This window comes from Drosophila simulans, chromosome 3R (assembly GCF_016746395.2).
Source record: "Drosophila simulans strain w501 chromosome 3R, Prin_Dsim_3.1, whole genome shotgun sequence".
Lineage (NCBI taxonomy): Eukaryota > Metazoa > Arthropoda > Insecta > Diptera > Drosophilidae > Drosophila > Drosophila simulans.
In genome coordinates, this window is record NC_052523.2 from 1,605,580 (window position 1) to 1,630,260 (window position 24,681).

Consider the following 24,681-nt stretch of genomic DNA (forward strand, 5'->3'; position numbering starts at 1 on the left):
ATTTTGGCAGTAGCTGTTGCGATGAACTGTCGCTGCAACTGTCGCTAATTGCTCGACTTCGGACTGCGGGGAGTGGAGGGCAGTTGAGTAATGTTGCCAGGAAGTTGTTGAAAATCAAGCGAATCGAAGTGACTTGGCCGGCGCTGTCGTCCCACCCCACCCCTCCGTTACTATAACTTCGACTCCAGACCGCAGACTATCGGCAAAGGGATGGTTTGGGGAGGGGTAAGCGGACGCGAGGGGTGCTCGAGCAGTTGCCCCGGGCGGCGGGGGGAGTTGCAAGACTCATTAGCATTTTTTGCTGGCGGTTGGCTTCATTATGTGCATGTTTTTCCCCCGACTCTGTTTTTTATTGATAAATTATGCAGTCTCACTTGCGGGCTGTAAATCGTTTGATAACACGCAAAACTTGCTAACGGAAAGTGCCAAAAAAGTGCCTAGAAGGTTAACATGTGTGTTTGGGCCAAAATTCGAGTTTCAGTTTAACGATGCGTCTCGGCAATCACAAATGAGGGTTATGACTTGTGTTTTGAGTCAGAACCACTTGAAGTAAATATGCACATTCGAAATGGGAAAAGCCCAAGTATACACCTATATGAGTTTTCGTAATTTAGGTTTGATATTTTTTGAGTCCTTTGCCTCTAATTAAATACATGATAATTGTCCAAACCTTTCATTCAACCACCTTCACCGGAAACTCTTCAAACACCACTTATGAACTTTATCGTTCAACTGTTTTTTTTTTCTACAATCATGAAGGGCTTCAGAGTTTTAATTAAAATCAACAATGCGAGATAACTGCAAGGGTCACGCGGATGATCTCTACCTAATTCGTGAACGGACCATCATTGTTTTCCATCCTGCCGAAGAACTTTTTGTGCAAGTCTGTCGAAATTTTCATGATGCAAAGCGAGTATCTGCGAGATACCGAAAGAGGATCTCTGCACAACTCCCCGAGCGGAGATCCATCTCATTATTCCTCCCGTTTATCACCATTCGATCATATACTAGTTGTCTTTTCCCACCATTCCGCAATCTGCGTTCGCCATTGTGTGTGTGTTTCTGGTTTTATTGTTATTGGTCTCGTGTATTGTATTGTATGTCCATATCTATTCGATCCCGTCACTACTTAAGTTCTATTGTGCGCTGCCTGGGTCACATGAGGGCCTCCCCCCTCCCTCCACTCACATCTTTCCCTACACGCAAAATAAAACCGACTTGAATGACAACAATTTTGTGTCGACCTTAAATAAGAGATTCCACTTGAACGGAAATTTCGAGAGCCCAGTGCAGTGGATTTCATAAATTAGAATAGGGAATTGATATTATTCCACTTGGATATTGCTGTGTACATCAGCATGTCACTCCATTCTCATTCGATTTGAGGTAACATATCTCAGACCTCGAAAAGATACGACATGTCCGAGGATCGAGTACTTTAGAAGGACTTTTTTGTACGAGTGCATCCTTGAATCCCTGCCCCACTTTCTTGGCCCCTTTGAGCCCGTTCGAACGTGGCAGAATGGACCGAGCCGGGGGCACAAAGAAGGGGCAGTCGTCGTGTGCAGAGAATAAAGGGGCGCAGTAACGGAAGCCTAAGAAATTGCGAAACATGTCACTGGCAAACGGCGACGGCTGCCACAAAAGGGACCACAAAGAGATGCATCTGAGATAAATAGAGGCTGAAAGAGAAAAGTCTGGGGCGCTGCGAACAAACAAAAGTGAAAAGTTGCTGGGCTGGGCGCAACTAAATTAAATACATCACACAGTGCCCCCATTTCCACTCTGTTCTAAAATCTTCTGGTATACATATGAGTATCTATCTCATCTGTGAAGTTGAGGTAGTGACTGCAGCACTGAGCGCAAAGTTGAAGCGATATTTAAGTCGATGAATATAAGTTTTGGTATAAATCAATACATTCATAAGATCTTACAATTGCATTAGTTTCGTCACAGGCATGGACCAGGAAAATTCACTGTGTTGGACGATTAGGAAAAGTTAAGAGGACGACGTCTGGTACTCCAACAAAGGGACGATCTGATAGAGAACTTGTGGTGGCAGTGGGAAAAGTTGCCCCGCCCACCTATTAGTTCGGCCAGAGCTAGTTGTTCATTAAAGTCGTGGCCAACGCCCCTTCGGGCGGATTTGGGTGGCAACTGGCACGTGCCATAAATTCGGGTGTAAATGGAGCATGCCCAGAACCGTATCCTGTATCCAGGCGGCATTTGGCGTTATCTTACAATAAATTGCTGTCTTAGTTTTGCGGGCAAAACCACCCTTCAGGGAGCTTTAGAGCAGCCCCCTTCCCACCGACCTGCTGAAAATTAATATTAATTTGGAGCGTGTATTATTATATTGCACGGCAGCAGCAGCGGCGAACGAACGAATGAAACGATACCAAACTTTGACATGCCCTCCTGACGTCTTATTAAATATGCACGAAGCCAAATCAAAAGTTTTTAGTGAGCACTGGAGGGAGTGAACCTGAATGGCCTGACAGTCTGCCTTCATCCCCTTCGGCTTGGTGGCTTTGCTGGGTTTGTTGGCCCTGCCTCCGCCTCTTGGTAATAAAAAGTAATTAAATTTCTGGCTTTGCCTTTCTGTTGCCATTGGCAATATGCATTTCCATTGCTGCACTTTCGGGACTTACATAAAACGGAAGCCGAACCGCGGGCAGAAGGCAACTTTGAAAGCAATAATGGCTCTAAGTTCAAAGCCGTTTTTTGGCAGCGCCATTTATAATTACAGGATAAAAGATCCACGAACTTTTCAGTCTTCTCTTCTCGGGTGGGGCATTTTAAATGGATGCGTTTAGTAACTATGTCGAGTTTAAAGTTCTCTCGATTACTATGAACAAGCTGTACATATAGTTTGTGTTTTATAGGATAAGCAATAATAATAATCAAAATTTGATTAGGTAGATAAATAGTCAATCTTCATATGTAGACATTTCACGTTTAATTGGGCAATAAACTTACTATCGCAGGGCAAATTGAGGTTTCTAAAAATGAGTTCATAATTGGATTTTACCATACAAAATCCTCGAGGTATCCAGACTTAATTAAGAACTGCCTACGAAATAAGATTTGAACATTAATGCTCAAGCCCGAGCAAAACGAATTAGGCTTGAACATAGCCCTTCTGCCGGCACGGACAGGAAATTGAAAATATTTGATTTTCGAAAACTCCCTTCAAGAATTTCAATCGATAAGTCTTTGATCTGGGGCTGCACCCGCGGCGCCTCCTCCTTCCTTACCCTTTCCGTCCCCTCCCGTCACATCCCAATCCGCCCATTCTCATTCATCGCGATTTGTTTGAATCTTTCATTAGACGCACCTAAGAAATTTCATCCCGAATCGTGCTGCCTTTCATCTCGTGGCAGTTTGGCAAGAACAGCGGCCATGGCCATATGCCATCGAAAAAATCACTGAGAAATAAAAATAAAAACTTAATTTAATTATAAATGCTTAAGGAACCAGAGCCACATTGCTGACACATAGCATCTGCGTTAAATAACTTAGTAAGATAACATTTTAGAACGTTTCTAAATAAATATTTATTCTGAAGTTTTTGAATATCCCTTAAAAACCTCGAAAGTCTCTATTTTTGTCAGTGTATTATCGTGCTATCATGGTGCCGTGCTCAGTGCTCTTGTGCCTAATTGCCATGGCATTCTGGGCGCAGCCTGAGCATCGGGATCCATACTTTTGGGGCTCGGCTACGGGAGCCAAGAAGAGCCGAATTACGAAACGTTCGCCCCAAGGCAAGGCTCAGACAAGGTGTTTACACCAAGTGAATGCCGCCGCGCTCCAGCCCGCCCATCCCATCCAGAACCCGGTACAAACTACACTCGCAACTGAAACCGAATGAGAATGGCAATTACGTGAACGAAAGTTGGCTAATGTACCTCCCAACCCCTCCACCCCGCCCCTCCTGCGGAGCCCAGTCATTGGCAGGCGTTTAAAATATTTGAACAGGCGGCAGACAATCGAACATGGCCCGGACAACAAGGAACATACGGACACACGGACAAACGGAAAGGACAAGCCTCCGCACGGACAGGAAGCAGCGGGGGCAGGTGCAACACACTTGGCACAACTTACACTATGGGAACTGCCGGCCAGCCTGGCAGCACATAAAAATTTATAGAATATTTACGTGTGGCAGCAGTCTTTTACCTTTCCTTTCAGCCCTCGACTCCTGGCTGGCCACGTTTTAGGAGTTTCAGTCGGGGAGTGCCAGTTTCAGTCGAGTTACCAAAAAAGAGATGCACGTGAACTGAGAAATGCACGAGCGGTGGCTTATTTGCAGGACTTTCGAGGCTTGACTACCTGCACGCTGCTTTTAGCCCGGACATCTGTATTGAATATTGGAAAAAATCATTATTGAGCATAACGTATTTAAGTGCACATTACAGCAGGAACATGTGGGCTTATAGTAATCACTCAAAAGAAATAATAGTGACTAGCTAACAACTGCATCGACTAACAATGCTAAAATACTAAAATATATGTATTTACTTAGAAGCTAAGCAAATTGCAGCTATAGCCCCGATTTGCGGCCTCGATGCAACAAGCAAGTGAGAAATGTGTCGATTCCCTGCTTCCGTTGCAAATTTAATTAAAAGCCATTTCGCAGCAGCCTCCTTAGATCTCTCATGCATGTGCGAAATTCCGCCCGGAAACGCTGCCTCTAATTAAGTGAATTCACTCCGGCAAGTCAGCCGGAACTTTATGCAGAACTGCCAAGAAAAGCTGCCCTTCAGAAACCCTCGAAGATCGTGCAGAAGGCAACGGGGTGGCAAATAAATGGGAAATCAGGCCGGGCTGACAGCAGGTGGCTGGCTGACTGACGAGCTGACGAGCAGACTGACTGACGACGAGCTGACTGACTGGAGAGCTCTCCCCGGGGCCGAACTTATCCGGAATTGAAGTTAAAAGTTATCTGTCTGCAGCGCACCACCCCCAGCGCACCGCCGTTCGCCTGAGTGGCTAAATTCATTTGGCAGCCAAATGCAAATTATTACAACTTACTTTTCCTTTTTATGCTTTTCTGGCGAGGACTGGCTCTGGAAATTATTTACTCGAATGGAGAATGGAGGCGGAAATTCCGGCAGCCAGGCACAGGCCGAAGTTCCGCCGCCGGCCGAAGGGTTGCTCCCAACTTTTGGGCCCGAATTTCGACGTGTAAGGTGGAGTGAGGGGAAGGGGAAGGGGAAGGGCTGTACAACTTCGACTTCCGTATGTAGTCGCTTATGATTTGCCTTCAGCAGCCCTCGAGATAGAGATATCGGGCGGCTTGCTGCTTCCTGTGCTCCAAGCAGACCCGCCTTATAAATCATGCAAAGGGTTGGCACTGCCGATAAGGAATCTCCCCACCTCGACTTTCAGTCCCGTGTGCATTTTCTCAGGCCCTCGCCCTCGCCTTCTCCATCGCAATTGTCATGTAAATCAATGCAACTGGCGCGCATCGCTTCCCAAAACCATTTCCATTTCTTGGCACTCCGAGGAGCTGAGATGGTTTCCAGTTCCTCCGCAGGCGGAGGCGAAGGCCTGCATTTTGCGCTTAAATAAAACCAATTGAAGCGTAAATCTTTCACGTCGTTCCTGCTGCCGATAACGAATCGCGTAATGAGTGGGAGGGGCGATTGGCGGGGGAAATGGAAAAACACGAGGGCAGAGGTTGAGCCAAAGGGCGAGAAAATGGGAATGAGGGTGATGAGCAGAGGGAAAGCCGTGCCTGAAACAGCAACACTGGGCAACACATTTTGGGTCGATGAGATTATTATTAGATTACCGGGGTATTGGCTTATCCTTAGCAAAGTAATATGGAAGGATAATATGGAAAAACCACAAAGGAAATTCATATTGATTATGAAAAATGCATCGAATATGTAAGTGTTAGAGGTGACTCTAGTCAGAACCACCAAATACGAGCTTGATTATATCTGCTAGTCGCAATCATCGTGACTCACAAGCTGTTATTACTTATCGCCCCATTTTAAAGTCTCGTTTTCCTTGACATTCACGGATAATTGCCACAATCCAGAGATCCAGTTGCGGGCTGTAAATCGAAACGCGCAGAAAGGGGACTGCCACAAAGTCCTCGCCCCTTCCCAGCCAGCTTGAGCTCCAATTCCCCTAATACCAGGGGATCGACCTAAGTCCGCGGCGAAAGAGCATCGAAGTCGTCGTATTAACTTCCATGTGGTCGCCGTCTAGTTTTACGGCTTAGGCTTAAAGCGAACGCGTCGACCTGACCGGCTTGTATTTCAATTAAGTCGCCTCGGAAAACGAAAAAACGAAACCTGAAACGCGGCACATTTATTGATAGGCCTGCCGGGCCAACGTGCCAGACGAGTAATTGATGTGCCCGATTTAAGCGCAATTGATAAGCGGCCGGAGTGCGGACCTGAATGCAGACCTGAATTGCAGATCGGATCGGGCTGGCGTATAAACAAAGCCCTGCTTCGATGTTCGCCCAGCCTTCTGCTCCGAACTGTCCATTAAAAAGTCAGCAACTGTAGCTAATTAAAGCGACGTCTGAGCAGAGCTCGAATCAAATTCGGCGCATATCAAATTATGAACACAGCTGGCAGCAATTGCCGCCGGAGCCACAACCTGGCGCACATGGATTGGCCATCATCCAAACACACACGTACATATGCAGGCAGACACAGTGAACCCTCGGAAGGGAAGCTTATTATCCCCAGAAGGAATCTAAGTCGAGGAAAACAGCAAAACGACGGGGTCGCGACACTGGGTTCCTTATTAAACATGGCAGCCATTTAAGGTGTCGATTCCCTCGGAACTCGTTTTCAAATTAAAGTTGAAAATAATTTCGATCCATTTGAAGCTGACATGGACAAGCGAATGAAAATTGTACTCCTCCGATTGAGAATAACAGGGGTACATCAAGCGATGTATTCAAATGTACCTCTCAAGCTTCACCATTCGAGTGCTCACTGTCCCTTCATGAATGAAAGTGGTTAATGCCATATGGGTTGTTGGAAAAATGAGTAATAACTTCGAGGGACGCTTCTCGGAGAACCCTTCATACTCCGTACTTTCGCATTGTGTCATTTCCGCTTTTTGCCTAATTTCGAAGCACTTCCGCTTAATTAGAAACTCGCCTAAGAATCATAATAAACTGGGGAAGGGTCAGAGAGGGCTCTTTCCCATCGACCACATTACCCATCCGAGCTGGCCAAAAACATGTCCATCGCCCGTATTTGCTCCGTAAATTCTGTTATTTTGTTTTCCTACGAATGAATCTATCCCCTCCCCCTGATTTCCAGCCCCCTTGAATGGACTTCGTTGGCTCTTATCGATGTTTGTCTAGTTTATGTGCCGCGCTTGTGTTGTTTTTGGTCTTCATTTTGTTTGGTCCGTGTTTTGTTTGTCTGCAACACCTAGGGCCGAAAGAGGAAGAACAACCCAGCAGGCGGACGTCAAGCTGAGCTCAAAAAACCAAATGCGACATGACCACGACTCAAATTTCCATCGACAATCACCGTGGTGCAAGATCCATGGAGATGGAGTCGAGCTCGACAGGAATGAGTATCGAAAAAGATATGATAACTGTAATCCGAGAAAAGGGATGGTTTACTTATGGCCTGGGTATTTGATTGCAGCTTAAAGTGAGGCTTAAATGGAAATGAGAAGATCGGTGAGACAGCTGCTAAACTGGTTGGGGATATGCTAAATTATAAATCCAGGGTTATTAATTCTCTGCCTTATGTGAAGCACAAACGTAAGTACTATTGCTACTGCTACTTCATCAACTTAATTTAATACCATGTAAACTGTAAAGATGGATCCTCAGAGTTCCAATACTCTGGGTCAGGGGTTCGGCCAGAAACATTCCGGGAACATTTCTGTAATGGTCACTAAGCCAAAACCAAACTGTGCAGCCAACTAAATGTGGCGAGCACCATTACGGATCTTATCTGCGGCCCTTAGCAAAAACATGAAACATTCCCGAGTGCTCTTATCGCGCTTCTTGGCTCCGCAACTTTGGCCATTCCACTGTGCAGCAAATGAAAAGTTTCTGGGTCGGAGGGGTCGGAAAAGCGGGGAAGGTGGGCGGAAAACTTTCAGCAAAGCAAATGCCTAATAGACATTAGCCCAAAACCTGATTGCCTTGGACAGTGCCTTTATACTCTACTTTGCGAAGTAGGCAGGAGTTCCAAAATACTGTTTTATCAGCGGCCTTATCGTTAAAGGGATAAATATTTGAAGTGATTATTCCAATTATTTTAAACTTGCTTCTTGCGTAACATTAGTAATAATATATAAAACTAAATCAATCCCGTGCCTTTCTAATATACAAACTTGCAACTTTAAGGGTATATATAGCCTCGACATCAGGCTGAAACCTTACTCCATCGACCTAACCTCTGTGTTCCTGGTGTTGCATTACAAGTGGAAATTTTCAGTTTTGCAGCAATTTAGTTTAATTTCTTTTCGGCTGCCGCACGCCCGGAACATAACGAGCGTGGTTAATTGTAGCGATATACATACTCGTAAAAGAGGTCGGGGATGGAGTCGGAGTCGGAGCTATCCTGACGAGAGGCAGACACGTAGAGTCTGCCCCTGGCCGGGCGAGTCGCGACCTTCCCGCCCCTGGAATCCCCCCAGCCACCCCCTCGCCTGTGTTGTTGCTGTGTTGGCAGGCCGCGTTTTGTTCCAGACGGTGGCAAATGTGTCATTAGGCATGTTTCATGACCCTTTGTCATGCACAAATAATTATAATTTAATGCACTTGCGGCAGGTCTCAGAACGCGGGGGGATGAGGTTGCACAGGGGGTTAGTTGAGATTTCCAGATAGCAGTCCTCTCGAATACCCCTCCTCTTTAATATCAAGCTTTCAACAATGAAAAAGAGGGGCTGCTTTAATTAATTGTAGCAGTTATAATGAACAACGAAAAACGCAGGAAACTGCAAAATGTTTACTAGTCTTTAGTCTAAACGCAGACTACAAAAACTGGTTACATGCATGGCATATTCATTTTAAAGAAATAATAAGGTTTTATTATTTGAAATTAGTCCCAGGATGTATATACAGTTCTGTGTCCTATTAAAACAAATCACAGGTAGAAGGTAGTCTTTCTGACCCTACAAAGCGTAAATATTCTTGATCAGGATTACTAGCCAAGTCGATGTGACCATGTTCATCTGTCTGTCCGTATTAACGCTCATATCAGATCAGGACACTATAAAATCCAAAAAGTTAATAATGAGCATTCAGATTTAAGACTGATGTACCACAACTAGCTGCGTAATAGGTATCTTATAGTCGAGAAACTCGACTATAACGTTGAATTCAGATATAACAGCTGTTTCCCGAGAAACTCGCGACAAAATTGGTTATTGCTACTCGCTACACTGAACAGATTTGATTCCATAATTCAACCGTATATAGGCAGCTGGGAGGAGGCGAATCAATTACAATCCGGTCATCAAAGAGATTTCCCTCACCTTCTAGATTGCAGCTTTCCCGGGGATTCCGCCAGCACCTCGGGGCTGTCGCAGTAAGTTCTACTTTACTTTGTGCCACATAATTGCCACAATTCGCTGAAGTTGCCAGCCACGAGTGCTCCGCCTGGCAATTACGAAGGCGCAGGATGTGTTTTAGTGTCGCCCTGCCCCCAGAGAAGCGGGGCTCCCATTTCAGCCCATCTTGTCGCATCTAATTTGCACAGCTCGCGGCTAAATATGAAAAGTTTGTCGTGGCTAATTTGCTTTATGGCATTTTAATTGTATTTGCCCAGCCTGGGAAATTGCTGGCTGCCGACTACTGATTGCCAGTCTGCTTGCTGAAAAGTTAATGAGCTTATGAATTTCAGATGGATGTGGCCCACCCGTGCACCCCAGTGGAGCAGTGAGCTCCGATGGTACTCCTTCGGAGATAGTTCCGCGCCTTTGTTGCTGATAACCGCATTAGGCAATTATCGATAATTTATGAAAGTAATTGAACGCCACATCGCATGTGCGGATGTCTGTTTGGCCCCCGACGAGCCTTGTATCTGTATCTGTATCTGTATCTGTAGTTGTATCTGTATCTGTATCTATATCTATATCAGTGTTTGCCGGCTGAAAACACAAATGAGCACAGCAGGGCTCGCCGAGTGCAGATACAATTCTTATAAATAGACAACAACAGCGGCCCTTGTCGACAGTTGGCAATCATCATCGTCAACCAACTAGGCAAACACAAACAGGGGCTACAAAAGGCCAACTAAGTTGCCGAAGCTACTGATACCCTGGGGTTTCTAAGGCAAAGACTTGACAGCCTATTTATATACCAGCACAGTCGGGTTAATGGTGAACTTACAAGGAATATCTGTATTATTGGTATAAAGCTGAAATAGTTCGCTTAAACAATTCGAATTTCAGCACGGCCTTTCTTTGGGAGTCTCGTTGTAGTTTGGGCTAAGGGTTTAACATAGGTCTGGATTTTTATTTATTTTAAGAACGCTTGAAATATTACATCATCAAGCTGTCTTAGTTCAGATCATTGAATTATGTTTTCGTTGTGTGACTCTATTAATGAATTCACGCAGTGTTCTGTTTTTAGAGTCATACTTTAATAGTCAATTGCCTGATGTTGTAATTAACGAAGTCTTTAATCTGTGCAAGTCATGACAGCTGAACTATACAAGCTAATTTAATTTCGAAAAGTTTAATAGAATAAACATTTTTGTATTTTCCAGTTCTGGTTTTTGAACTTTCAACAAAGATTCTTTGCAAGCTTTAATATCTAATATTTTAATACTGATCCCCGTACATCCCAAAGAATTCTTGAATGAGCGACAATACAATTGTGATAAAGTTCTTTAATTATTTTGCTCGTATGCTTAAAACAAAACTTATTTAATAGCATGTTTTAATTAAAAGTAACCCAAATGGCAAATAATGTGCAGTTTTAATGTGTAATGTAAACTGTTATATCTCTGGGATTACGTTCTTAGTAACTCTACTAATAGTTTTGCCAAATAGACTGACTAGTTGCAACAACCCGTAATTTGGCATTTTTACGAGGTGCTTTGCTTTCTGGTCGACATCAACTATAGAATTTAACGCCAATGACTTTCTTTGGCGTGTTTCGACCTCATCTGTATCTGTGTCTATAACGCTCCAACTGAAACAGGGACAGATAGAGAACATGTCAATATTGGCAACAAAGCATTGTCATTAACGAAACCAAATAAAAACATTAAATGTTAGCTGGCATGGCAGGAAAGTACACACCAAATACATAAAACTGTGTTCAGAATTTCGTGTATTTGTGGACACACGCAGTCGTACTATTTATTGTGTGGGTCTGTATTTGCCTGGAAAAGTTGTTTCACAAATAAATAAGCGCTTCGGAATGGAAACATTCGCTCCATTGCCCATAAATATTTGTTACCGCTTATGTTGATTCAAATGGTTCGGATTGCCAACTGATAAATTGTTGCGATGGGCGGAGGAGTAGGGTTGGGGTTACCGGAATAGGATTCGGCTTTATAGCCTCACTTAATTGTCACCCAATCGACATAATTTATAATAAGTGAAATGACAGTTAACATAGGTGGGCATCTAGAGTGATCGTAATAGAAACTAAAATATAATCAAACAACCCAGATGGTTTTCAAACACTACATTCATGAATTCATCTGAATACCATGAACTACTATTAAAGTACTCTATAACACTGAAAATAGTAATATAGTCTAGTAATGACCACCCTCACCACATTAATATGATGTATTAATTTTCCATTCGAACTTACCGTATTTACTCATTATATATTTTTTTATTGACAATATTTAATATACAATTATTATTCAACCTGCAGTCGACTTCAGAGCGTTTACTCCGATTCGTTTTATAGAGAATGTTTCGTTTTTAGCCACCATCGGCACTACGGAAATGTCACTGTCCGCCTTGTAGGAGTATCGTATGTTGTATCCTTTGGATCCGATTTTGTAGGAGAGCAGTAACCATCCTTCATGCGGCGCTGGGAACCTTTGCTTAATCTCCCCATCGAGCTCTGAATTTCCGTCAGTATCTGCGATTACCGATTCCCGTCGAAAAGCCGATCCATCTGGATGATTGATCTCCAGCTGGTAGCCCCTGCCGTAGGCTGGTGTGACTTTTGAGTAACTCAAGCTCAGGATGAGAATCCACTGGGAATAGTCACTCTATAAAGAATAATTCATGATGACTTTCGGACTCACCAGAGATACTAGTCTGGAAGACATGGTGTTGTACCCACTGACACCGAATTGCAACTAGATGTGAAGTGTTCAAAAGCTCAGAATATTCGACAGATGAAGGTGCGCAAAACAAGTTTGAATGCAAAATAAAATTGAATTCAGATAAAAAGCGGTAGAACCACCCAAGAACCAGCCATCCAGGTAGGTGGCTCGAATCTTTAATTACACTTGCGATTTTGTATTACTCATGCATATTATTTTTCAAGTTTGCTCACTGACATCTTAATGATGTGTTCTCAATCTTCTGCTGACTATCTTTTTGCAGATACTTGTGAGTGAGGTAAGCAATAGATCTGTCGAATATATATATTATCCCGAACATCCCGAAATATGTACATCTTATTAATTGCTCCAACCTCACAAAGGTGTTGAGTGGGGGAGCAGGCTTTGGTGTTTATTGGAGGCCGATTGAAGTGAGTTCCGCGAACGGCCTCTTTGATTTCCAGACTTTGGCTCGGAGCCCTTCTGCCTTATCGAAGGCTCGCACACACAGTCACCTGTTCGATGTCTGTTTGCCCCTTTTAGCGGCATGTGTCTGGCCATCACTTACCACCTCAATTTCCCGAAAACCGAATGCATCTAATAAATAGGCGCACAATTAACAAGTTCCTAGTGATTTATGCCGACGTCGCCGCTCGCTTGGGTTGTTACTTGCGCTGGGTTGGGTTGGTTCGGGATGGTTTGGAATGGTTTGGGTTGGGTTGGGCACTGTTCGGATCGGATCTGGGACTGCGATTTTATGGGCACCCCGACCGAGCGGCGGAACAATGCAGGAGATAATTTTTTACGAGCCACTCGCTGGGCACGCCATATGCTCGGGATGGAACTGGACAGGGAGAGGGCAGGTAGACTCTGGATATGTGGCCCGAGATCCAGGGCCCTTCCACGGACCGCGTGTGTGCAATTAAACAATTTCGGGAAGGGCGTTGGACATGCGCTCAGCCTTGACAGGGAATCTCATTTGGGCTGCAAAGTCAATAGAGGGGCTGTCAGATCATCGGGTTCCGAGGGACGGGTTGTCTTCGGGGGAAATTTAATTGAATTTCGTTGAAGAAGTGCCCGTGCGCCCAAGGGCTTGGATTATATGATAATTCCATTTCGGGAACTCGGAGGAAATACATAATGACAGACGTGGTAACAAGTTTAAAATTGAAATATTGACGAAGCTACAACAATATCTTGGTATCCGTTCAGATACCATATTCAATCAGAAATTATTTTTAATTATAAAATTTAATTTAAAAATTTAAGTGGCTTATTCTTGAACATCCTTTCCCACAACGAATGTTTTCCGTGTGCCGTCGAGAAGTTCCCTCGAGCCATCTGAGACAGTTGTCCAGGGAAAACTTTTCTAATTGCTCCGCCTGCAAGTTTTGCCTCATAATTTCCAAGCTGCGGCGTCGATTGAACAAAGCAATATTTGCGCAAGTAATTTTCGGTCCAAAAAACTTCCACGTTCCTGCTCCCAGATCCAGAGTCGAGCTGAGATGGCAGAAACGGCGGACCAGAAATGATTTCCCAGCCACGTACTGCGGCACGTTGCCAACTTTAATCTCTCGAGCTGATTCCCGACTCCGTTCCGCCCGGCTCCACCCGCCCCCACTAATTTTCGTTTAAAAGCGCAATTTATGTGAGCTCAGCAGTTTCGCTCTAATACGAAATCAAATAGAACTTTTCCAGCGGGGCTGGCCCAGCTGAATACTCGTATATGGATTTTCACGAGGAGTGGCGAGGCGGAGGCAGGGAAATCGTTTTGTTTGCCGGGCTCATCTTGATTTATGGTCAGGGAAGTTCGCACATTGGAGATGCCATTATTTTGCGTATTTATACAAATGCCTTTCCCCACACATGAACATACACTCGTAGTAGCTACGTGCCTCGCCATAAATCAATAAATGAAATTTACACGCATATTTCGTGTTACGTGCCGGGTGGAAACTCACCAGATAAAGCTCCCTCCGAGGGCAGCGGAAAACTTTCCCCGTTGGAAACCCGAATCTGTCGAATCATCGGTGCAATTCATTTTTCTTCATTAGGCGTAATCTAGGCTTTCTACGGGTCATCCTCGCGGAGCGGTAGCAGGAAAACCAGTTAATTGCCGCCCAGCTTCCTCCACGCTCCCCACTCCATGCATTTGTCCAATCAAACGCATTTGATCATCTCGCAGGAATGGAATCCTTAGAAGTCCCATACCGAAGCAGTAATTTATGCGGCTGCTTCTCGGAATGGATAAATGAGACTCTGGCTGCGATGACAGGCCAAGAGGCCTTGAAGGGGCATATATGTATGCCCAGATATAGACTCCGTCGAAGGGGAAACCCAACAGCAGCAAACCTCATCTACATCAGTCGAATTTTCAAATGGGCCGTGAGTTCCAAGTTAGTCACCACAGATACAGTGGAGTTTTCCGACTTCAATAATTTATGTAATTCGATGCATGAGTTATGCCGTCTAACAAAGGTTACTAGAAAGAGCCAATGATAGCTTAGATATAATACTATCAATCTAAAATCAAAAGCTGATAACTTCTTTTCTTGTATGGATAATAATCGGCTGTTACATGAACTTTGCCATATGCAGCGTACCCTTCGCATAAAACACCGGGTGCAGGAAATTTAGCCATGCCCCAAGACAGATCTGCGAGATGCACGAGGAGGGAGCCCGTATGTCGCGGTATACATAGTCCGCAGCACCAGAATGCCCATAAAAATGGTGCGCATTGTTGTTGCCCGCACTGCAGTGGGGGGAAGCAAAAACAACGACGGCAGCAGCAGCAAAAAAAGAAGCATATAAACAACAATGTCATCAACATAATTGTATGTCAAGTGAGTGGCAGCAAGAAGCGTTGAAATCGGTACATGGGCGGATACCAGAATATTATGTGGGGATCGAGTGTTTCAGCAGGCAAAGCCAGACTAAGAGCCAGATCCACAAGACTCAACCGTATAACATATACTCGTAAATGGGTCTGATCTGTATAATTCGCCGCAGTTGCTCCCCACCGAACTGCCACGAAATAAGCCACTGGACCTGAAGGGCAGGAGCTTGGGAAGGGGTAGGGGTAGGGGTAGGTGCCTGCAGGGCTCCCTGAGAACTATAAAAAGAAAGGGTGGGGGAAAGGCGATGCCAGGAACCACTCGAACCCGAGACCATGAAGAGACAATGCAATCAAAGGAGCCACCAGCAGACGTTGAATTTTCAGGGCGTCAAACGGGAGGGGGGGCGGAGTATCCCCCTATTAGACAGTCGGTTGGGGCAATGAATGAGTGACGAGTCGTGCATAAGCAATATTAAGCCATCGCAAAACAATAGGGGCGCGGCTGAGGGAAGGTGGGATGGTTCCGCCCCTGCTGATGAACACGCTCTCAACTAATTCGAGCCAAGTTTTTCCGCCAGTTAGTGCCAATTTCGATAGAACTATTGGTTAGATAATACTCGCTATTTAGAGCTCTTAATAGCTTCATAATCCTCCGCTTTGGAAATTAGATCTGCATTCAATGGAAGGACATTCAGCATTCGTTGTGTGTCGTTCAGGGTAACTACCCTTGTGGGTCTGCCTCCTCCGAATGCGGCTCATATCGGATCATATGTACGATGTGCGGCTTAGGCGATGCGGGTCGTCCGATGACAAAAACACGGATTTAGCTGCCGCTGCACCTAGCATTCAGTAATTCTCCATTCACGTCAGCGGCATCATGAGGCAGCAGCGCCGTCATTGTCGTCTCCAGTGTGTCCCCCAACCACCCAACCACCCAGCCTCCCATGGAACCCCATCCTCCTCGTCTCGACGTCATCGTCGTTGTCGTCGTCATCAGCAGCAGAGGCGGTCGTCGTTGTTGGTTTGTGTGTCATTGAAATGAAACGCCGGGCGACGCCTCTTGAGCGGAATTATTATTACCACTTATGTAGTCGCCATCGCCATCGCCAGCAGAAGCAGAAGCAGCGCAAACTGGCATTGTTTTCCCACTGCGAGGCTTGGTTTTGTTTGCTTTCCTCTTTTCTATTTTGTTTCGCTTTTCTCGCATCTGTGCACTGAGAAAAATCACTGAAATCTGTAAGTCTGTACTTGCAACTTCGGTGTAGAAGGTTTGATTTAGTGCACAGATGTAGTATTTCGGAACAATCTTCAACAGGAACAACCCAGACATAATACACACGATTTGAGTTCATTGTAACATTTATTTTTCCCTCTGCACATGCAACTTTGTGCTCTGGCTACACTCATTTCCACATGAATGCATCAGCAGCAAGAGGGGTCGGGCAGGGGATGCCATGTGTGGCATACCGCACGAAACTGTGGACCCATACCCATGCCCATTCCCGAACCAAACCCAGCCAAACCGACCCGCCATAAACCGCAAGTCGTTAAAAAATGTTTGAAAATTGTAGCAGCGCAAATACTTGTAAATAGATGACTATGATGACGATTGCGCTGCGGATACGGATGCAGATGCAGATGCGGAGGAAGGTGGAGTCCTCGTACTCCAGATACAATTCCACATAGACCATATAGCATATGGACACTCAAGAGTCCCCAGAGTGCCATTCTGATATTGCCATTGGGAATACCGCTCACACTGGGGGGCTTCCGATTTCCCAGTACTATTGAGTTTTAAGATAAAATATTTCAATTGAAATGGTAGCATAGGTTGCAAGTTGATAAACCCCTAGAGATCTCCCGCAATTAGTAAATATTACATTTATGTATATACGCTAGTTAGTTACTATATCTCCATATCACAAGGTATCACTAGTACTGTACATATTTTGATGCAACTAATCATAGGTTGAAAATACCTAAAAGTAACCAAAAAACACTACTACAGGGAACCTTGGCTAAGATACTGCGGTGCAACAAGTATAAAATGATTTCAAAACGTTTACTGACGTGTCTGGCGATTCTATTCTTAGGTTTTATTCTTTGGTTCTAATAGGTTGACAATGGTTACACATGTATGAAATTTCAGTTCGACACGTACAAAGGTCGTCATTGAAGCTACCACGCTTTCTACCTAGAAAGAGCCTATTGTGCGGCACAAACATCTCATGTACTTTTGCGGAGAGTCCAACACACATCCGTCAATAGCAATGGCTATTTCCAGCATGGAGTTCTCGGCGATTTCTCCTCGATGGCCACTCGAGGAGAATGGCAATGGCAAGTGGCTGTCAGTCGCTGCTCTATAAAAGGTCTCACATATGCCTACATAGCATCCGCAGAATGCCCCTAATGTCCACTTACCAGCAGCCTACTTAAGAACACGTCGTGCCTACGAACATGGCAGTCGATCGATCTGCAAACTTGGGTCTGCGGATATCAGAAGCGGACCCAGACAGATAGATCTAGTTCCAGTTGGAGGGAGGCGACTTTGGGAGGGGAAGAATGGCGAAGTGCACTCAGAGAAAAGGTCTGGAAAGTGATACAATGTGCTATTGAAATGAGCAATAAAATGCTATTGGTTGGACTAAAGGTATACTCTCTCGTTTAAATCAATGATTCGGTTGTCTGTCGATTGGAACATTTCGATCCATGCACATGGGCTCCATTTACTTCATATTTAATTACCATTTCAACTAAACGCTTCGCAGAGCCCAATTAAAATCAAGTTAGTGCCGCATAATTGGGGAGTTCAATAAATTGACCGCAAACGATTAGAAAATCAATACTTGCCACAACATTTTTCCATGTGCGTAGCACTCATTAAATGCCAAGAACATGCGACATGTAAATGCGGGTTGGGGTTGATGTGTCCACGTCTTCGGGTTCGTAAATACCCTGGAGGATTGCGGGTGGCGACGCACCTTCGTCGTCCCATTTCGAATTCAAAATGCAACGCCGGTCATGCAAACTTTAATTACACAACTGCGCAGTGGCCAACTGGCGACATCGGTTACTCCATGTCCACCGTGCGTGCTCATCTGTCTCCAGTCCGATCAAGTTAGAGATGGCAAATAAGTCATTATTAGTCTAATACTCATTTGACTACCAATCGATAGATCTGATCCAAAGATGTGACAGATATTATGATATCTGACATATTATAATGAAATATATATTAATATATATATCATTTCTAAAGGCCTTATCAGAATTTTATGTAATTAATAGTTTCCTATACCTATATACTGGTTGCCAAGGCATAATACACTAATACTTATTTGCCGAATAGCAACACTATTATATATAGTTAGAATATAATATAAGATATTTCATAGTTGGAAAATCCGCCTTAATCTGAATTACGTAGCACTATTATACCAATACCTATTGGATACCAATTGCCATCCCTTCAAGAGTAGTTTTCCCCCTCCTTCTCATCCGATTCTTTCACATTATGACCATCTGGACTCGTCGGCTGGCTAAATGTTGCTCATTAAGTAAATTACAATTGCTGCTTCGGCGTTTTTCTTGTCTTCGTTTGCATGTCGCATGTGGGCGTGGCACGTACTTTTCCGGATGAAGAAGGCGGAGCGGGTAGCGGGGATCGGGCGGACTGGCACTGGTTATGTGTAATTAATTTTGATTAACGGTTTCTGCTCCGGCGAAAACTTTTAACTTAACTGGATAGCAAGTTACAAGAGCGTTTCGGTGCGTTACATTTTCCTTTTGCCCGTCTGAAGTTTCGGTAAGGAAGCTCGAGCGAAGGGGAGTGAATAGTAGTCGGCTGCTGGGATTTGGTGGTTAATGTTAAATGAAAGGTTACCTGCAAGGGTTGTCAGCCATGACGACGGGGGAGGAGCTGATAAGTTGCCACAGGCTGTAATCCAAGAATCTGGGGCCACGTGGGGGAGGAAGCCAAGCTGAAAAGTTTGCAGCTCGACGACGACATTGCTAGGGATATAATCAAAGGTGCTTTCCTTGAATAACGTATATTGGAACAGGTGCACGAGAAGCGAGGAGGAATGGTGTTTACATAAACCAAAACAGTTCCTAACTCATTTTATTATGAGAAAGCATTTCCAGGCCTTGGGGACCTCCAAGTTTGTTCTTGAAAGGTGGGGGGTAAGTGAAAAAGGTTACACGTATGATTTCTTTTCTTCATTAACCCCTTAATACTAAATGGCAAAGGGAGTCTTTCACTACAACTTTCCCCAATTTAATCCACAACTGATTAGCTCATGTTTGGAGCCCGCAACAATGTCTTGATTAATTATCACGCCCACAATGCAAATTACACTGCCATCCTATCCGGTGAAATATGGCACAGCTGGGTAAGCCATGGTGAGCCCCGACTACCGATACCCCGTGCCACTCCTCATTTGGGCTTGTGCAGCAGGCGAAGGAGGAGAGATGTACATATGTATAGAAAAAATGATGGCCTACTCGGGCGTCATAAATTAAAGCCAAACAAAATAAATCAATAAAGATTAAATCTTACGTGAGGCACACACAATTTGAAGTGCTCGTAGTTTGGAGGCATAATCAGCTCGCTATGCCCGCCCGTATCTAAGTATCTGAGTATCTGGGTATCCGAGTATCTCTATCTGTCTGCCGGCATCTGCATCCGACTTCGAATCCGAATCCGAATCCGAATTCGTATCTGGGGCCTCCTCCGCGGAGGAGAACGTGTGTCTGCATATGAAAGGGCCGCCTTGTGTCGCCCTCCTCTGCCGAGTGTCTTTGGCAGCCCTCGGAAACTACTTAAGTATTTAGGTCTCTGCGCAGTTGCCTCGCATTTTGAATGCTGAATAGGTATTTAAATTTCATACAAATTCTATGGGCCAGTCTGGGGCTCTGCTTTTTCTGCCTTTTGAGGGCCTGAAGAAAGGAAAGAGCGGCTCAGCACTGCGAAAGGCCGTCCGATTCAGTCAGACGGAAAGCAGCTTAAAGTCCCCTCTCCATAGCTCGACATCCGCCGACTGTTTTTTAGGCTCCAGCAGGAGGAACAACTGAACACCGTTCGGATACATCCACACATATCGGTAGAGAATGCTTGCGCTTTAATAACACGCAAAATAATAATGCCGGTAATAAAAAAGCTGCCATGCAGCATCAACAATGCAAATGAAACAATCAACTCGCTGCCACACAATGGAGGTTTTAGAAAAAGCGGGAGTCTCTTTTCGTTCTGCAATGGGTTATGGCGACCGGGGGATTGGGCCTTTGTTGGATCTGGTTGGGCATGACATAACTCAGCTTGTAAACTGGTCCATGATTACGAGGCGATATCAATGGGTGGTCGGTTCCCCGAGGAACTCCCGCTCAGATGGATAAGCTGGGTGCAACGTGCGGATGAAATTTGCACAGAGTTACGGGTTTCCAGCGGACCCATTCAATAGGAACTTTTCGGCGAAGGTATTCGTATTTCCTAGCTAAGGAAAGGTTATGAAAAGTTATACAACTCCATGGTATATATAACACAAGACTCCGCTATATTATTTATATATAGCATTGCTTTATTCATTTACCCATTTACCCTTTTCAAAGATAAACTTTTGTTGACTAATTCGGCTGGGTTTTGCTGTACAAAGTTCAAACGGCGATTGATTGCGGCTCAAACGATTTTTTCCACCCATAAAAAGTATAATAGATTCGTACCCTTTTCTATGCGCCCCGAGTTCTAGATAACGTTCCTATACACATTTTTTAATTTACAACCACCGATCGATCCTTTGCCCAGTCATTATCGTCGTGACCAGCAGTCCGGCAATCCACGGGCTTCACTCAGCCACGACTGAGCAGATAAACGATAAATGAAACGGTGCCCGAACACTTTTTATTAATAAGTGCACATTAATGTTTGCTTGATTAAGCGCTCAATCAAATGAAATTCTATACGCATGACGTCCCGAACAAAAAGTGGAGGAACATGCGGAAAGGAGCGGACTCGACAATGCACAATGGGTGAGGCCCAGTCGCAGTCCTTGAGGATGGAACAATCCCCACTAATTCCGAGGCCTCATTTCCAATGAACATAACTCACATCATGCGACGCTCGACCGTTCTGTTCGTTCGAGTTCTTCTACTTCGATTTTCGTGCGCCTGATGTTCTGGATTCGTTTTCCTTTCGGGCCCATCAATCATAATAATATTTCAGAGCTAACACATCAAAGGAGGAATCTCGGTCTGCGTTTTATTTTCGGCACTTGTACAAACACCCGCATATGTATCTTCTACTGCTGTGGATGTGCACTGCTCTCACTTTTATAACCCATCGCCAAAGAAGAGTTTGCAGACATTCGATTACTAATAATGAAACATTTTCAATCATCCAAAAATGTAAGTTTAGATACACGGTCAGTATCTAGAGTTCCAACCTAACCCATCCTGACAAGATGGACGGAATATCTGCATGTACGCGCCCGAGATACTTTTTTCCGTGTAGCTGAAACTGTGTCTCGCTGGATTTTTCAGCGGAAGTGCCACGGCGATGCAAGCTGCACCTTGCGATGATGTCCGCCCCTTAGTCGTCCTCGTCACTTTAATTGTTTGCACAGCAGCCGAGTTCGTTGGGATCTGGTTTTTATCTGGCCCGACACACATTTACCGTTCTGCTGCCCGGCATTGTTCGTCCACAAGGACTCCTCCTCGGCACCGTGTGAATTTCCCAGGAGCCCGAGAAGAGGGTTCCTCCTCCTCCTTCGTTTATTTGCAATTTTTTGCATTCAGACGAGAGTTCAGGATGTTTGCACCTTTTCACAGTTAGGATGAACGGACGGACAAGCGGACGAATGGATGGATGGATGGATGGGAGCATCCCTGTAAGCGAGTATCTGGCAATAAGTACAACGTATCTGGTTGCTTAATGACAGGTTGAAAGAGGCGACCTTCCCCGGAATCATTAATGCGCCATACGAAGCAATTTAATATACGAGTATGCACTTCGTTCTGGTGGAACAACCCCTAATGGAAGGGCGCGGAAGGAGCGAGGAAAGCCTTTAGAAAATTGCTCACAGTCGAGTGTCTCCGAAATGTAAATGCAAATACAACGAGTACAAAAGTATCTCAAGTATTAAGCATTTCACGACTTGAGTACGAGTTGAATTTTAATGCGGCGATCTCAAGAGGCGCACACAAAAACGAAAACGTAAAAGAAGAAAGAAGCTCAAGTGCCCAAGGAATCGGAATAAGAATCCGAATCTGAGTTGAAAAACGCCGAACAACAAGCAATATAAAAAGCAATTGCTATAAATCAAATAAATCATGGGAAGCTCAGCTCAGTAGAGTGGAGCGTATTTGCACATGCTGGGAAAGATTCGAGACTACTCGAGGGCCGAGATCCCAGGGAACTCCAATCCCTCACTCGACCAGGTCGATATCAGCTGGCCTTTGAACCCGCTCGCGAACCGAATCGAAACACACTTCCAGTGCCATAGAGTGCTGTTCGAGCGGATCGCATAAATTCAGGGATCACATCAATATAATTAAATCGAGTGATGGGGATTAACAAACATGTTTCGTTCTTATTTATCTGCCAGACTCGACCACTCAGATTTATGGCCCCACTTGCGATACCTGCATACTAATTAGTTCGATTACAAATTGTCGCAAAGCGATTGAGAACATCTCGCAAAATGCTAATTTCGAATGCGCCTGCTGCTGATGTCAAATGAGCTCCATAATGAATAAAGATTGTGATGTCAAACGAAATGTAACGTAATTACCAAGGGGTGAATTAATTGACTACACACATTACTCTGGACTCACACATAAAGTCAAGTACTCGAACGTCTTATAAATGGCACTTTAAAGTTGCTATATTTGCTTTTATTTGATAATATGCTGCTTAATTTAAGCTACTTATTATTAGTCTAAAATATCTTTGAATTGGCACTTAATATCGTTCAATATTCAGGCCTATACTGACTCGTCAATAAAATATCGAATCTGCCCCTTCCAAATAATCACATTTACCATTTAATGTAATCGGACTTCCTATCAAAGCGACTGGAATGTATTGAAATTAATTTAAACAAGCTGCCTTTCAATCAGCCCTAATTCCATTACGAATTTTCTCATGCGCCCGGCCATTTGTGACTTTTCAAAGGAGATGAAAATCGATAAACATAATTTGAATATTCGAGTGAAAACACATGGGTGCCCGTGAATAACTGCCTTTCGAAGCGATGAATGAAAGCAATTGTTGGAATTCAACAGAAGTATTTAGTATACTAGGAAGCCTCCATCGCTTCCATTTAATTCAAAAGAAATGCAAATTTCGCTTTGTGTGTTATTCAATTTGAGAAGTAAAAAGCAGGCAGCCGAGAAGCAGCCCTGCATTTAATGAATTATCCAGAAAATGCAAATGCCAAGTGGACCGCCGCCGTCTGAGCCCGAAATGGAAGATGACTGTGAGGATTTGCAGGCCGCGTCTGGATCTGGATGCCTGCCAGGCGGATTCAGAATCAGAATCAGAATCAGTATCTGCAGCTGAAGCTGAGGCCGAAGCTATGCGCTGCAGTTGAATGCTGAATGTTGAATGCTGCTGCGATGCTGCCAGCAATTGTTTGTGTTTACTTAGCGCTCGCTCCGCTCCTTTGTGCCCCTTTCAATGTTGCACGTTCAGGTCCGACGGGGCCTTGCCTCTGCTTTTGTGCCTCCGACTGGGCCAGCTCTCAGTTCTTGATTTTTCTGGCTCTGGCTCTGAATGTGGTTCCAGCCTGCCTAGACGACTTGGGCAGAGGGTCGAGAGGAGAGCAGCGCAGCGCAGCGCACTTAATCATATTCGATACAGATAAGCTTCACTGCCGGTACGTGCATAGAATTTGAGCATACATAATAATCATCGGCATGCCCAAGGAGGGGATGTCTGGTTGCGTGGCCAGGGGCAAGGAGCTTACCCATATTATGTACACTGGCAGAAAGAAGGGGGTAGATACAAGAGAAAAAAACATTCATGTGAAGTGTTTCAAACTTACGACTTCATCAGAATTTTTGATTATGGTTCCTACCATGAAATATCAATGAAAGGGGTTCTGTCCTCGTTTCATGACATCCCGTTAAGGAGCTAGGAGTATACCACCATTTCGCTCAGTGTAAGTCTGGTGAGCACCCGAAGTGTAGCTAGGAAAGCCCTATCATAAAGCAAACAAAGGGAAGAATGAAGCTGGAGAGACCGAGAGCTGGCAAGTAACCAGGGACAGTTTGCAGAACATGCCCAATAGACTGGGGATCAGACACCCCGACCCTGAGCAAACCATTTATAATTTCGTACTATTATTATTCTTTTCGAAAGGCTGCCGCGGCCATCCCTCCAACCGGTTGTTAGGCAGCTTTTAAGTTCAAATTATGTGCCGTATAACGTTGCCTGCCATCGAGTGCTTTAAATTTGAACTTGGCTGGCTGGCTGGAACGCTGGTGCGACCCCTGGCTGCGGTTATGCCCATTCGGGCATCCCGACCCATCCAGCTGGAGCCGAAGTCGAGGCCCAGCCCAATCCGCAAAACCGCAGTCGAAAAGTATCTTTGTATCTGCAAGATT

The 24,681-nt window shown here is 44.7% G+C and overlaps 1 protein-coding gene across 1 annotated transcript; it reads right to left on the minus strand.

Moving 5' to 3' along the window:
• Nucleotides 1-11,755: 11,755 nt before the first annotated feature.
• LOC27206800 lies at nt 11,756-12,782 on the minus strand. The gene is made up of 2 exons (XM_016182604.3): nt 12,225-12,782; nt 11,756-12,173 (listed from the first exon to the last, which is right to left on the minus strand). The coding sequence occupies exons 1-2, from the start codon at nt 12,246-12,248 to the stop codon at nt 11,832-11,834; spliced, it is 366 nt and encodes a 121-aa protein (XP_016033240.1). The 5' UTR covers nt 12,249-12,782; the 3' UTR covers nt 11,756-11,831.
• Between the last annotated feature and the right edge of the window lie 11,899 nt (nt 12,783-24,681).

What these genes read in the sequence shown, in the direction of transcription:
- LOC27206800 (XM_016182604.3), bottom strand. Translation starts at nt 12,248, where the DNA reads ATGTCTTCCAGACTAGTATCTCTG. An exon ending in CTTCCAGACTAGTATCTCTG is followed by an intron (nt 12,174 to 12,224) that starts GTGAGTCCGAAA and finishes GACTATTCCCAG; the next exon opens with TGGATTCTCATCCTGAGCTT.